Source organism: Ixodes scapularis, unplaced genomic scaffold, assembly GCF_016920785.2.
Source record: "Ixodes scapularis isolate PalLabHiFi unplaced genomic scaffold, ASM1692078v2 PGA_scaffold6__148_contigs__length_123643588, whole genome shotgun sequence".
Taxonomy (NCBI): Eukaryota; Metazoa; Arthropoda; class Arachnida; order Ixodida; family Ixodidae; genus Ixodes; species Ixodes scapularis.
In genome coordinates, this window is record NW_024609881.1 from 38,544,531 (window position 1) to 38,557,803 (window position 13,273).

Sequence of the window (13,273 nt, forward strand, 5' to 3'; positions counted from 1 at the left end):
TCAAGGGACTTCCGATTGCACCGTCTTTGCAAGCCTCTTGAGCTTGCCTATGTCACCAGTGCTACAAAGCATAAATGCTACACGGACAAGATAGTTGGAGATTTTAAGGAGGGCCTTCTAGTGTACAATATTAGATCCTGGAGAAGGCAATTTGGTGCAAGAATACTCAAGAGATTTTAACAGATCTCGCACTCGTTCGTTTTTCTCGCGTTCACCAGGAGAATTGGTGGTTAAACGTTTCATCTAAATTTCAAGCAGACTTGTGTGAAGGTGGCCTTTGTTCATTCTTTTTATAATCTGGAAGATCTCTGGCGGACTTGGGAAGTAATGCATTACTTTTCGAATTAACTTTGCAATTGTCAGGTTACTTTTTGTTTAAAATAATCTGTAATGTTATTTCGTTAGAAAAATTTGCAACCAATTACTTTAATTACTCGTTACTTTTTTAATATGACCATTACAGTAACTGGAGCAAAACTAGCAGAACATTCAGCAGCATAAAGCTACCAAGTTCAACAAAATAGAAAACATCAGGAAGGCGAGAAGAGCCGGAAAGAAAACACGATTTTCTGTAGGACCGGTCACTTGAACTAGAAAAACGGTCAAGGCATTTACAAATCTGCGGAAGACGAAGATCAATTTAGACAACGCCGAGTAAGCTCTCCGTCGCCTTCCACCGTGCTTTTCTTCTTCTCCCGTGCAGGAGAAAGCTCTTCCTGTTTATTTGTTTTTGTCTTTTACATCGTTTCATTTTTTCTAACTTTGACGTCTCCCAACACCTGCACAGGAATCAAACGCGGGTTCGTACCCCCTGAATTCGCGGGTTCATAACTCGTGTAACAGACGATGTAGCCTCACGTGAGGGGGTCGAATTCTTTTTTAATGTGATGCGAGGTAGGAGGTATTCACTGGGCGCCATATTTGAGGTCGATGTTTAAAAAACATGCTCAGAACGAGTTCGCATTAATAGCCTGCTAAGACCGGCAACCTTGATGGTGCTAAATTCACGCTCCACAAGTACTGCGGAAGCTCGCCGTCAGCACGCGCTCAGCAGCAGCGCACACGGATATGGCCGGCAGTGAATACTCCCTATTGTGGCACGTTTTGCAGGCACGGCTGAAGAGCGCCCAGCGCGAGGCAAAGAGCTTAGTGTTCGAGGGTACGCACGATACTTCTTTTGGTTTACTTGTCTGGGCATGGTGGTGGAGTCCACTCCTCAGTTTACAGTCCGCTGTCAACATAAAGGTGTGGGGGGGGGGGGGGGGAGGGTTAGGCTATCTAAACAGTGCTGACAGTGCTGACAGAGAGAAAACGGGTATAATTGGTGTGATCCTGTATTGTTTTGTGAGACCGATGGCCACCGTTTCTTTCGCTTTCTGTACCCTCTGCTCCTCGGTCTTCCCCGAATATTGTTATGAACCTCAGAACCTCAGAACGATCAATAACCCGTAAGCGAAACTTTTTCTCTGACTGGTCGACGTTTCGGTCATGGAGTATCCGTCGTCTCCATGGCCATCTCTTAATGAGATGCACAGAATTCAGGGCATTCAGGGAACGGAAACCTAAAATTACAGTGCATATTTTTCTTGCTAAAAAACACACATTGACATCACTAAGAACAACAAACTAATCCATGGAAACACATCAAGGCCAGCTGGGTCAGCTACATTCTGCATTGGCAATACATGGCAACGCTGGAACTAAGTTTTTCTTTTCTTGTGAATAACAAGCGAATTACCCTAATCAAAAAGGAGCTTTCGTAGATCGCTTCTTTAGCTCCGAATCTCGTAGCGGAGGTAGACGCTGCCACTGAGCATGCTCACCGCTAGCTTTGTCTGCACAATTTCAAAGATCATTTCCAGAGGCCGTACGCTAGCGGGATGGCGGGTGTGGTTGCAGCTTTCGGTGCCTTGTAAGCTTACACGTGAACGGAGTGAGCCTACACTCTTTCTCTTAAATAAAATATTTATTTTTACGAGGACTATTACATTACAGGGCCTAATAATATGAAAAGCAGTGTTGCAGTACAGTTCTAAAAAATATCGAAATTTTTCTTTTGTTCTCCAGGCAATTGTACGCAAAAAGTAACGTAAAATTAATTCGTAACGCAACGTTTAAAGTAATCCACTACTTTTCAACGAAAGTATTTTGTAACTGTAATTCATTACATTTGATGCTCCGTAATTTGTAATTGTAATCCTTTACACCTTTCAAGTAACGAGCGCAAGTTTGATCTCTGGGACGTAAAAGGCTGGAGCACCACCTGATGGTATTTGTCACAAAAGAGGTCCATAATGCAGTGAGCAATCGTTGAAGCTGATACCACAGATTCCTTCTCCAACCATCTTCAAAGCGTGGATTGGAGCCCCAACATTTTTTTGGATATACGGAAGGTGATTTAAATCATGGATACTGTTGGCTATAAAACTGACAAGTGCTGTTGCGTCGTCTGCTTAAAGCCTAGCAAGTGACCAACTAAAGGTGTAAATGAAAACTGGAAGAAAATCCATATTAGAAAGGAATCACAAGCTTTGATTGCCCTCGGACAGCATGTGGCGCTGGGAGCAGAGGAAAGCTACCGCTCGCTCCTTCCATCCAGCTGCTGGGCCTACGATAGTGCTCTAGACGAGCCTGCAGTTCTTGTTTTGCATAATGAACGGCGGTTGAGGCTCAACTTTTCCTTTTATAAGTGTGGGCAACGGAACGCCTCACTGCACCACTTTCTTTTCTCCTACACGGAGGGTTCAGTTACGCAAATATAATTCAAACGACTACTTTCTTTTGTACTATCTCCTTACGGGGGTGTTTAAGTTAATAAAGGGAAGTGAAGTTGGCGGGAGAACCACGTTTTCATATTGGACATTTCCATCCTTCCTCTTTCTTGCTTTAGGGAGACATATCGATGAACAGGTAACCGATACGACGAACACATCCAGCCAATCAATCCTTTCTTATTTTGCAGTTGCATACAAAAAGCTTTTTCGAGCTTCTGAATTCTTTTAATAATTTTTAATCTTCGTATTCAATTCCGTATAATGAACTTGCATTGTCCTTTTTGATGACATTAGTTCCGGCTCATAACGAGCCGGAGTTCAGAAGTTATGTTTCACCCAACGTATTATACTTGCTGAGGTCACCACCAGCTGTGTTATTCCAGCTCGTTGGAGTTATCTTTTCCTCATCGACTTCGCCAGCCAGAGTGGCCAGAGATCGTGAGAAAGAGAGAAGGAGAGCGAGAGAGAGAGAGAGAGAGAGTGAGAGTTGTCGTTGAAGAAAGGTGAAAACGTCGGTCATTAACAGAAGAAAAAGGAGTGTTCGGATGGCGCTACGGAGAGAAACTTAGGAAGAGGAGGAGATGAGTGTGTGCAGCGATGTGAGAGCTCCAACCTCTAATGGGAAGGATACTGGGTAGGAGGAAAGGCTGTGTCGTTGTCTCCCCTCAGTCTTCGAATGCGACGGAACGCCAAGCGCCGGCGTCCGGCATTGCAACGCGAGACAATCTGCGAGGAGCAGACGACGCTCCTGTTCGCTTTGATTGCAGGGACACATTCCGTAAAAAGAAATTTATTTTTCATTTGTGTCTTCCCACAATCCGTCTAATCAGAACTTGGCGTGTTGATGTCATCGCGCGCTTTCTTAGTATCTCTCCTTATAGATTTTCGAATGTAGTCGGCTCTCATTCGGTTTAAAGACAACGGAAGACCTTTTGTAGGCCAAAACGGCTTCGAAGGATGCGTCTGTGCAACGGTTGTATCGTGTTTCTTGGCATGCAACTATCAAACGATTTTTTATCGTTATACCTGCCAGTTAATACAAAAGGGATCGGTCAAGTTTGGATCTTCCGTGGCGTGTAGAAGCAACGAACGATAATGGTTGTGTACAGGTCGTTTTCTGACCGCTATTGGTGCCACCTATCTTTATCGACATCGCCAGCGTTTATTGTAACACCGGTACTCTGTTTATTCACCTGTAATATTTCTGAGGCAGCACCTGAATCGACTGCGCTGGGGACCATGTGAAGGTGTTCCCCGCCGCCTGCTGTTTCCCGCCTGCCGTTGCCCGTTCCTAAGGCGCTTAAATCTTTTGCGTGCTAGAATGAGGCGGTCGCAGGATAAGCCGGAGAAACCAGGTACTGTTTGACAACGCAAACGTGTCGGCGAGAACGTCGCCGATATTTAGGTGTCAGTTGTCTCACCCCGAGTGTTGGGATGGAATGAATTCGACGTCAAGGTCATGCTGTGCCAGAATACGCAGCACCTAAGAGAGAACGTTGCCGAGCGAAGACTGAACATGCTGGTCCGAACAAGCAATTTGTGCATCGCGTCCCCGAGAGCATGTGGCGCTACTTGTTCTGTTTGATCGGTTGTGGTGTGCGCGAAACACCAAGCAAACAAACATCACCGGAATTTTCCATTCAACCGCGGCGCAATATCATCCAAATGCCGCACCCTGCTGGCTCTGTCCATTCACTTCAATTCGCGTAATCGTGCGCGCATTTACTTTCAAATGTAACTTGTTAGGCACTCCCAGAAATTTTTATCGGCATCTAAAATACCCAAAATATGTGGTCCTGTCGATGTAGCACTAGCCTCGGTTGCAGAAAGAGGTCGAAAGGAAGTGACTACCGACTACATCGCGTTTCCGGCCGTCAATATTGCTCCAAAGTTTTGTTTTGTGTTTCATGGACAACTAATTTTTTGACACTCGTGTCCCAACCAGGAAACTCTTAATCAACATTTTTTTTTCTTTTCATGGGCCCTTTAACACTGCTTACCGAAAGAATCCGAAGTCATCCGTACAGGGAGCACCCAAGTCTTCCGTTTTTGCACTGTGCTCCGGCAGTGACATCACGTCAATGCTCAGTTTATTCACCTGCAATTTTTATCGCTGTACACGAATCGATTGCGCTGGGGGTCATGTGATCGTGCTCCTCGCCACCTGCTCTTTCTCGCCCTCTGTTGACCGTTCCCTCGGCACTCGGAGCCTTTGCGCGCAAGAAAGGGGAGGCCGCAGAATGCGCTGGAGAAAGCAGCAGCTGCTTGACAGCGCAAACGTGTCCGTGAGAACATCGTCGGTATATGCCCTAGTGAAAAATCTATTTGTATGAGTACTTTCTGGTGTCCGATCAACACATATGACTCATACAAGATATATAAGAACATACAAGCACAATATAAGGTAAAAAGAACATATGAAAACCATATTATCAACTTTTAAGAAACTTCTCACTAGTTTGTTATATGGTTGTTATCTGTCCGTATATATTTTATACAGTTGTTATATAGTCCTTATAGGGTTCTGATATGTTCTTATACCAGGTAATTTTTTTTTTATTTGAAACAGATTTTATTAAAAAGTGTCTTTATTGCTACGTGCATGCCGTTTTCGCTATATGTTTTTCGAACCCGGCCAACATTCGAGGGACAAACAACAGTCACTGTCTGGTGAGTAATTATCTGAAATTCGTCTATTACCTTTTTAATGAGTGAATATACGCACATAGTTCCAATGAGAAACTAACTGAGCGTCATCGAAAACCACTGAATCAACTCTATTTAGAACCACATGAAGCTCGTGGAAAACTCGGGGGAGCGCCAAAGTTACGACTCGTGAAGCAGGCGCAAAGCCAGCATTGACGGAGCAAGGTTGATTAATCATTATCGCTTTCCGCCACTGCTAGCTCTGCTCCTGCTTCACGAGCGGTAAATTTGGCGCGCCCCCAAGTTTCGCACGAGCTTCAAGTCGTTCTAAAAAGAGTTGATTTAGTGGTTTTCGATAACGCTCAGTAAGTTTCTAATTGGAACACTGCGTCTATTTTTTCCTCATTAGAAAGTTAATTAACGTACTTTAGTTTATTACTCACCAAACAGTGACGGTTGTTTGCCCTTCGAATGTCGGCCCAGCTCAAAAAAAGATATAGCAAAGACGGCATTCACGTAGAAGTAAAGATGCTTTATTAAAAAATATGTTTCGAATTAAAAGTATTACCCGGTATATCTTGTACGATTCATATGTTTTTATTAGACACAAAAATTTCTCATAGAAATTAGATTTTTCAATAAGGTAGGCACCAATGGTATCACCCTGAGTGTTAGCAGAGAAGGAATTCGACGTTAAATTATGCACTGCGAGAATGTGAAGCAGCACCTAAAAGAGAACGTTGTCGAGCTTAGACTGGGCATGCTGGTGCGACCAAACAATTTGTGCAGCGCGTCCCTGAAAACGTGCGGCACTAGTTGTTCTCTTTGATGGGTTGTGGTTTGCGCGAGGCACCACGCAGCGCAACATCACCGGAATTTCCATACAGTCACGATCCAATATCATCGAAATGTGACACACTGTGCTGACTCTCTCGATTTGCATCTTGCCGCGTAATCGTTCTAGCAATTGTTTTGCCAAGTAGCTTGTTAGAAACTCCCAGAAAGATTTATCGTCCTCTAATCTACCTACAATGGCCGGCATTGTCGCTCAGCACTAGCCTTAGCAGTTTTCCTCTCTGAAAAGCTATCCGTAAGAAATAGATGACTGAAAATTTACGAAGAAGGTCTGGACTGTTTGAGGCGAGAAGTGAGAATCCTATGGACAAGAACGTAGACGCATACATTTGAGGAGGTAGACGAATATGTGCAGTGTGCCAGTGTGATATCGACAATATAAGTCATGTGGTATTGATTTGCATGGGGCTATCTCCTGCACTGCCTAAATGGGTAACTGATTTGGTGGGATCACTCGGATTTTCTGGCAATCGTGGAAGAACAGAGGGCCAACACATTACAATCACGAAAAGTAGGTTAGCGGATGGGAGGATATCTAAAGTATCGAAATTACTCAAAATCGATGCGGCAGACGATTTAACAAGGGACAGAATTTGTATAAAATTTTAAAAAGGAGATTTGTAAACGTCCTTAGGCTAGGTAGCGCAATCTACCGCCCGATACAAAAGGAAGCGTTCCGGCTTCTTCAGAATGCCTATGTCGTCTTCGCAACGCTTTAGAAGAAACCCGGGTTTGGCTATGGACAAAAAAGCAAGGGGGGGGGGGGGGGGGTTCTTTCGCTATGATCTAGGTCTAAGCGAGGGAACGAAGGTCGCATCAATTAAATCAGCGGAATACGGCCATCATATTTGAAAGGTCGAAATGCTATCGTGTTTTGAGTGTAGCGTGCAGGCAAGCATTAAAGAAACAGCCCGTTTTTTTGTTTTTTTCAGTGATTTGCCACATACGATGTTTCCAACAAGATCAATGCTTCCTTACGCAGGATCTCCTCGGCACTTCCTTTAGTTTATCCCACGACCGTGCGGGTAACCACACACAACACCAGCCGCAAATCGCCCCTCAGTGACTCTAATTGTATAGCATCGGTGTGGATTTAACAGCGCTTTATGCTGCGCACCTAAGAATCTAAAAAGAAAGATCACCAAGGACTTAATCTCAGTGCATAAAAATGCAATTATTGTAACGCATTGGCTTTCGTGAGCGCGCAGCCTTACTACAAGCATTTCAGAACTGCCCATGAGACTGATTTTGGTGACCATAACGGCTTGCCGGCCAGTGAGAATTACGGACAGATACAAGGGCTCAGCTAATCTAAGCTTCTGCGACGATACTACTTCTAATAAAGGTAGAATTTGGGTGAAACATGGTTTTGTCATGAGGGACAAAGGGCAGTTCATTTTATGCACAAAGGGCAGCCCATATATCTAGCGTTTTGTTGATCTTCGTCCGCAAGCGACAAGTGCAGATGCGATGGCGAGAACAGCTTAGGCACGTTTTATTTTTCACTTGACATAAAACTGGCGGACGATCACTCGAAGGTGTTGCGAATAAACAGCGTTGACTGGTGCAACATTTCGAGTATGTTACGTCATTATTGACTCAAAATTTCGATGACGCTGTGTCGCGTCATCGGAATTTCGCCGCGTAATTTTACTGCAAGCATTTCAGACTGCAGAGAAGGCTGATTTCCATGGCCACAACGGCTTGCCTGGAATCGAGAGGTTCGGACAGCTACGTCGACGCAGCTCATGAAAGCTTTTGCGGAAATAATACAAGGGTAATTTTGGAGTGGATAATATTTATTGCTATAAGGTATATATCGTAGATAATTTCGTGTAAAAAGAAACGCCCTGGTTTTTTTTTCTTTTTTTTTTCTTTCGCTGGGCATAAAAAGGCAATAGGTTAATGTTTGGAAAAACAAGTATTTTTAAGGCTTGAAGTGGTAAATCTTTATATGTGTTGCACGAGTAATGAAAGGGATGATTAGGATTTAAATCGCAGGAACAATCGTGTGCAGAAAATGCGTGTTAGGGATTATAAAGAAGGTGCCGATACTTAATTTACGCAATCCTTGGCCGCTCCTAAATAATATTCTACATTTTTCGTGAGCCACGTGACTGGAAATTTAAGAAGTGTTTTCGGCCGCGACGAGATAACATGAACTCGGTTGTACACGCACAAACGGCACTTCGGGTTGGGGAAACATTATTGTAAACATCTACGAATCGTTCACGGGAAAGGGGAGACTAATATTCTTCAAGTCTCACTCGCCGCGGTTTGCAGTCTTCTCACGAAGGCAAACAACCGTGTCCCGCAGTTTAATCAGATGCCGGTAGTGTGGGAATCTCAATCTCAGTCTTGCCGGTAAGGCTATGACCCGCTTATCTTACCGCTCCCAAGACCGCTGGAAGATAAAGACGGCCCCAGTCTCAAAGGTGTTGCAACCGGAATATGGGCGGTATACATTCTTGTCTCCGACCACGTATGTTTATGACAAGTTCGAGCATTTCCTCATAGCTGCCCATAAAAGGAGTACTCGAACGTGTTTTATAGCACAGTCTTCACCTGAACAAGGATCTGAAAGCGCCTCCGTCCACACACACCATGAACACCTTTGTGAGTGCACTCAGTCTGCGCTGCGATTCCGGGATTATCAACTTATAGCAAACAGGATGAATCGTTTGTGCAGAAACAAAATATTTATGAGCGCAATTCAGAATCATTTTAAGAGATTTTTGTATTTACTGTTATGCTGTGTTTCCTGGGAGATTGCAGATATTTGAAGAAAATACCGTCAAATAGTGTTGTGATCCGGTGGCATTTCAATCTAGTTTTTCTTAGTCATTAATCGGAGTTATATCTATGAAAGCTCGCCATCCTTAATTCCAAATGAGCAGTACTGGTTTTTCTGCAAATAGGGTGCATTTCTTTCGAACGTGCTAAGTTCGGCTCGGACGTTCTCATACAACGGTTTGAAAAAGAAGATCTACCAAAATATTTGGAATAGATGCCACGTATCATAAATACAGAGTCCTAGTTATATAAATAGATGGTATTCACTGTGGCCGTAATTAACCGCGTTCCTGATGAAGGTGCGTTGAATGCAGGCTACGCTTCTGCAGCCTTACTCAGCATTATCAAAATATTTTGTTTTTTTGTAGACGTTCAATGCAACTTCGTTTGAGCATATACGCCGCGGACAACGTTTTCACACATTGCATTCGTATATTTCTACCTGCATGATTTAAAATCTGTTATAATGTGTCCTTGTAGGCCTCTGTCGTGCCCTGTTTCGTCCTGCTTGCCGCCAGCTGCCAGGCGGGCTACTTGGCCCCACATGTCTACCACGCCGCCGCCGTCCACGTCCCCGTAGCCACCACGGTGGTGCGTCAGCCCGTGGTGGAGCACCACAGTGAGCTGGCCTACGTGCCACCCCACGCCCATGGGTACACCATCAGCCAGCAGAAGGTCGTCCACCCTAAGACCACCGTCACCAAGCACGACCCTTTCTTCGGGTTAGTTCTCTTCGCTTCCTTAGGAAACTAAGACTGTTTCGAAAGCAGAGCCCATATGATAATTCATGTGCGGCTGTTGAAACTTGAATTTAGGGCTGAACTTTTGTTCAAATATTATTGAAATATTTTGCTGCTAAACTTTACGTTCTACGCGGCATGCGAGTATATATTGCATATGAAAATGTTTCTATAATGTTCAAAGATAGTTGACAGCCGCGTGGACGCTGACAAAAAAGCTACATTGGTCTGAAGCTGCATTGTGTGAAATCTTATGTCCCCGCTTTTCACACGTGACACCAACAGGGGAAGACATTAGTTTGGTAAAAAATATATGTTATTATGAACGGTGAGATACACAGTGTAGGTATTTCATGATATGAAAGTAATAACATTTTGACTAGATTGCTAAAAACCAAGAAATGTTGTTCTCGTTGTGCTTTGATTTCTTTTTGGTACTAATATTTGGAATGATTTTCCCACCCGCAGCACCTACCACCAGGCCGAGGTGCACCACGCTCCAGTGGTGACCGGCTCCCACAGTTCCGTGCACCAGAGCCGAGGTGGACACTTCGTGCACCGCCCAGTCGGAACCATCGTCCACTAGGCCCTCCTCAGCCCCGGAATCCTGTTTTGTTACCCCAATGAGTGAAACTGAGATCAAAATAAATGGGTACCCCTCCTGCTGGGCGGGAGTTACGTTCCACAATGATATATATCCAATAATGTGTTACACAGGCAGCCGATATGGGCTCTTCCCACCACTGTAAACGACGTCCTCTGTTGATATTGTACTTGGAGTAGTAGTATTAGTAGTAGTAGTTGTTGTTGTAGTTGAAGTTGTATCTGCTGATGTTGTAGTGGGCACTGCTTTAGTTGACGATGTCGGGCGGCCGTCGTCGATGTTGCCAAATTCTTGAAAAAAATCGCCCGCCGCCCGTGGGAGTCGAATCTGCGTCCGCTGTAAAGCGGGGCCTTTACACTAACCCAAGGTACAGAGTTCACAATCCGCTTTAAACTTGGAAGTTTTGTGTACCCGATGCCCACTGCGAGCGCTTTCTGGAAGAAAAAAAATTGATAATAAGGTGCCGTTGTGGCACTGTATGTTCCAAGGGCTCATGCTTTTACGCGCTCCGGAACTAAAAAAAAAAAAGAGCAGTTCACGGTTAATCTAGAGTACGGTCAAAGCAATACCTGCGACTAGCTGCGACAAGTTACAGCAAAGCACTTGGGCCTCTAAGCTGCGTTCAAGCGCCTTGGGGCGCGTGAAGAAAAGCGCTCAGAACAAAAGAGATATGTGCAGCGGACTGCCGAGAAAACGGTAGCATGCACTTTACGTGAAGATTTTTTTTAAAACTCTCTGATCCATTTCACGCGCTTTGGCCGGCCTTCGGTACTCACTGGCTAGCGGTGGGCACGACCTCTCCGCTAGTGCTCATTAACGCCGCCCATAGCCTCCTCTACACTCACAAAGCCTGGTAGTTCGACGATGGGGTCCTAGAGTGCAGAGTCGCAGATTGTGAGCGCGAGGATCTGGTAGCACAGAGAGTTTCTCGGGAAACCTGGAAGTCAGCGCACAACTTTTGCAGCGGCGAGGACTCGAAACATGCTTTTCAAACTCGAGAAGAAAAGTACCGGTAGCGCTAGGAACGCGAGGAGCACGAGCGCACATTCCATCACTCAGGAGAAGCGTGTTTCGGCGTCTCGCCACAGCGGGGCACCCGTCACGTGGCTCTCCTCTCATTCGTTGTCTGCCGCACTATATTTTCAATTGGCACTCCCTACGGTGAGGGGGCCCGTCACTGTAGTGCTGCCGGCAAAAGTGAGAGGGCCCCGTTTGAGCGGACTGTCCCCGAAGACTGTCCTCGCACTGCGCTTACGCCGCTTCGCGGGGACTGTCTGCGGCGGCCCATTACGAAAAATGTGAACCCACTTGACCCACCCCAAAACACCGCTTCGCGGCGTCCGACTATTCGCTATTCACCGTGGTGCGGCCGGCAAGAGTGACGGGCCCCGTCCGGTGTTGTATGTGGTAGGAACAGTGAGAATTAATAACTTGTAATTTACAAGAACCTTTACCCACGCCTCGCGGTCCCGTCCCTGTCCCTGTCCCCATCCCTGAGCCTGTCCCCGTCCCTACACGTAAATATAGCGTATGTGACCTAAAAAAAAAATGTAAAAAAGAAGTACTGTCCACAACGTGATTTGAACCGCCGAGCACCAGCACTCTACCACCAGCGCCACGAGACGCTTTTATTTTTCTTTAATTCAAAGCCACTATTTATTCACCAAAAAAGTATACTTTCAGAAACACTCATAAAATGAGGGAAAGCTGAGTTACGACTGACGCAGACTAATTAACATGAATTTAATGTGACCAGTCCGTCTATAGGACTGGCAACCAATCAGGCCCATCTCCCAAAGACACCTACATCAGCATACCGCATTATGCGCAAGATACAGTTCACAGTCCAGGGAACAAATATGCACTTTTCCACCAACCATGTTTTAACCGGATGTGTTCCGCTATCGCTCTACCTGGGAAGAGACGAAGAACGGCTGCGGCCAGCGCGTCCTCCCCTCTTGCTCGTCACTACCAACCAGGGACTCTCAGTCTGCTGGAGCGACTGGCCGGTTTCCTCCTCCGGGTCGCTGAGCCGCCGCTTGACCGCCTCAGCCGCGAAGTCCATGCCTGTTTCATCTCCGGCGTCCAGTGCGTAAGTGGCGTCCTTGGCAGTCGGTGCCGTCTCACTGGCGGTCTTTGCATTAGGCTAATTTTCACCAACAGTGCTTTCTGCCGTCAATGCTACGGCGGAGACCTGGCCTTCTGGCATCGCTAACGGAGTGCGTTGCTGCTCACTGGACGCGTGAGGGTCTCGCGAAGAAAATGTCGCGGTTGGAGTCGCCGTCGCCTCGGCCTCTTCCTGATCCATTTCGAGGTTTCTGTTCTGGCTGTCGATGCTCTTGCTGGCAGCAGCTCGAGCGTACGACCCTACGCAATCGGAGGCTTCGTGCCCGAAGGCTCGACACTCCTCGCACCTCGGCACTCTACAGTCGCGCCGTATATGTCCCGTGCGTCGACAGCGGAGGCACACCGGTGCGCGCCCGGGAGCAACAACCAGCAGCGTGCCTCCGTAATGGCGCACCTGTGGCGGCAGGGAGTCCCAGGTTAAGTATTCACGTAGCACAATGCGTACGATGACAGTAGTGCAATCCACGTCTGGCAGGCCCACGATTCTCCACTTCTCGCGGGTGACACCCTTGACCTCCCCGTATGGCTCGAAGGCCCGTCGAAGGGCGTCTGCAGAAACGTCGAATGCCACTCAGTGCACTTTTACCTTCAGCTCTTGTTTTTTCTGAATCAGTGACCAGGCATTGTCGCCCCTTCACCAGCATGGACCACTCTCGCAAAAGCTTCTCTTTTACGAAGGTAGTGTGTAGCTTCAGCAGCCAGACGTGCCCCATTTGAAACGCGCCAAGTCCTGC

At 46.2% G+C, this 13,273-nt stretch overlaps 1 protein-coding gene across 1 annotated transcript; it reads left to right on the top strand.

Annotated features, from left to right (window-relative positions):
* The first annotated feature begins 8,845 nt into the window (after positions 1–8,845).
* Positions 8,846–10,499, top strand: LOC115315521. Its single transcript, XM_029974657.3, has 3 exons — positions 8,846–8,891; positions 9,549–9,790; positions 10,277–10,499. The coding sequence occupies exons 1-3, from the start codon at positions 8,880–8,882 to the stop codon at positions 10,392–10,394; spliced, it is 372 nt and encodes a 123-aa protein (XP_029830517.2). The 5' UTR covers positions 8,846–8,879; the 3' UTR covers positions 10,395–10,499.
* The last annotated feature ends 2,774 nt before the right edge of the window (positions 10,500–13,273 follow it).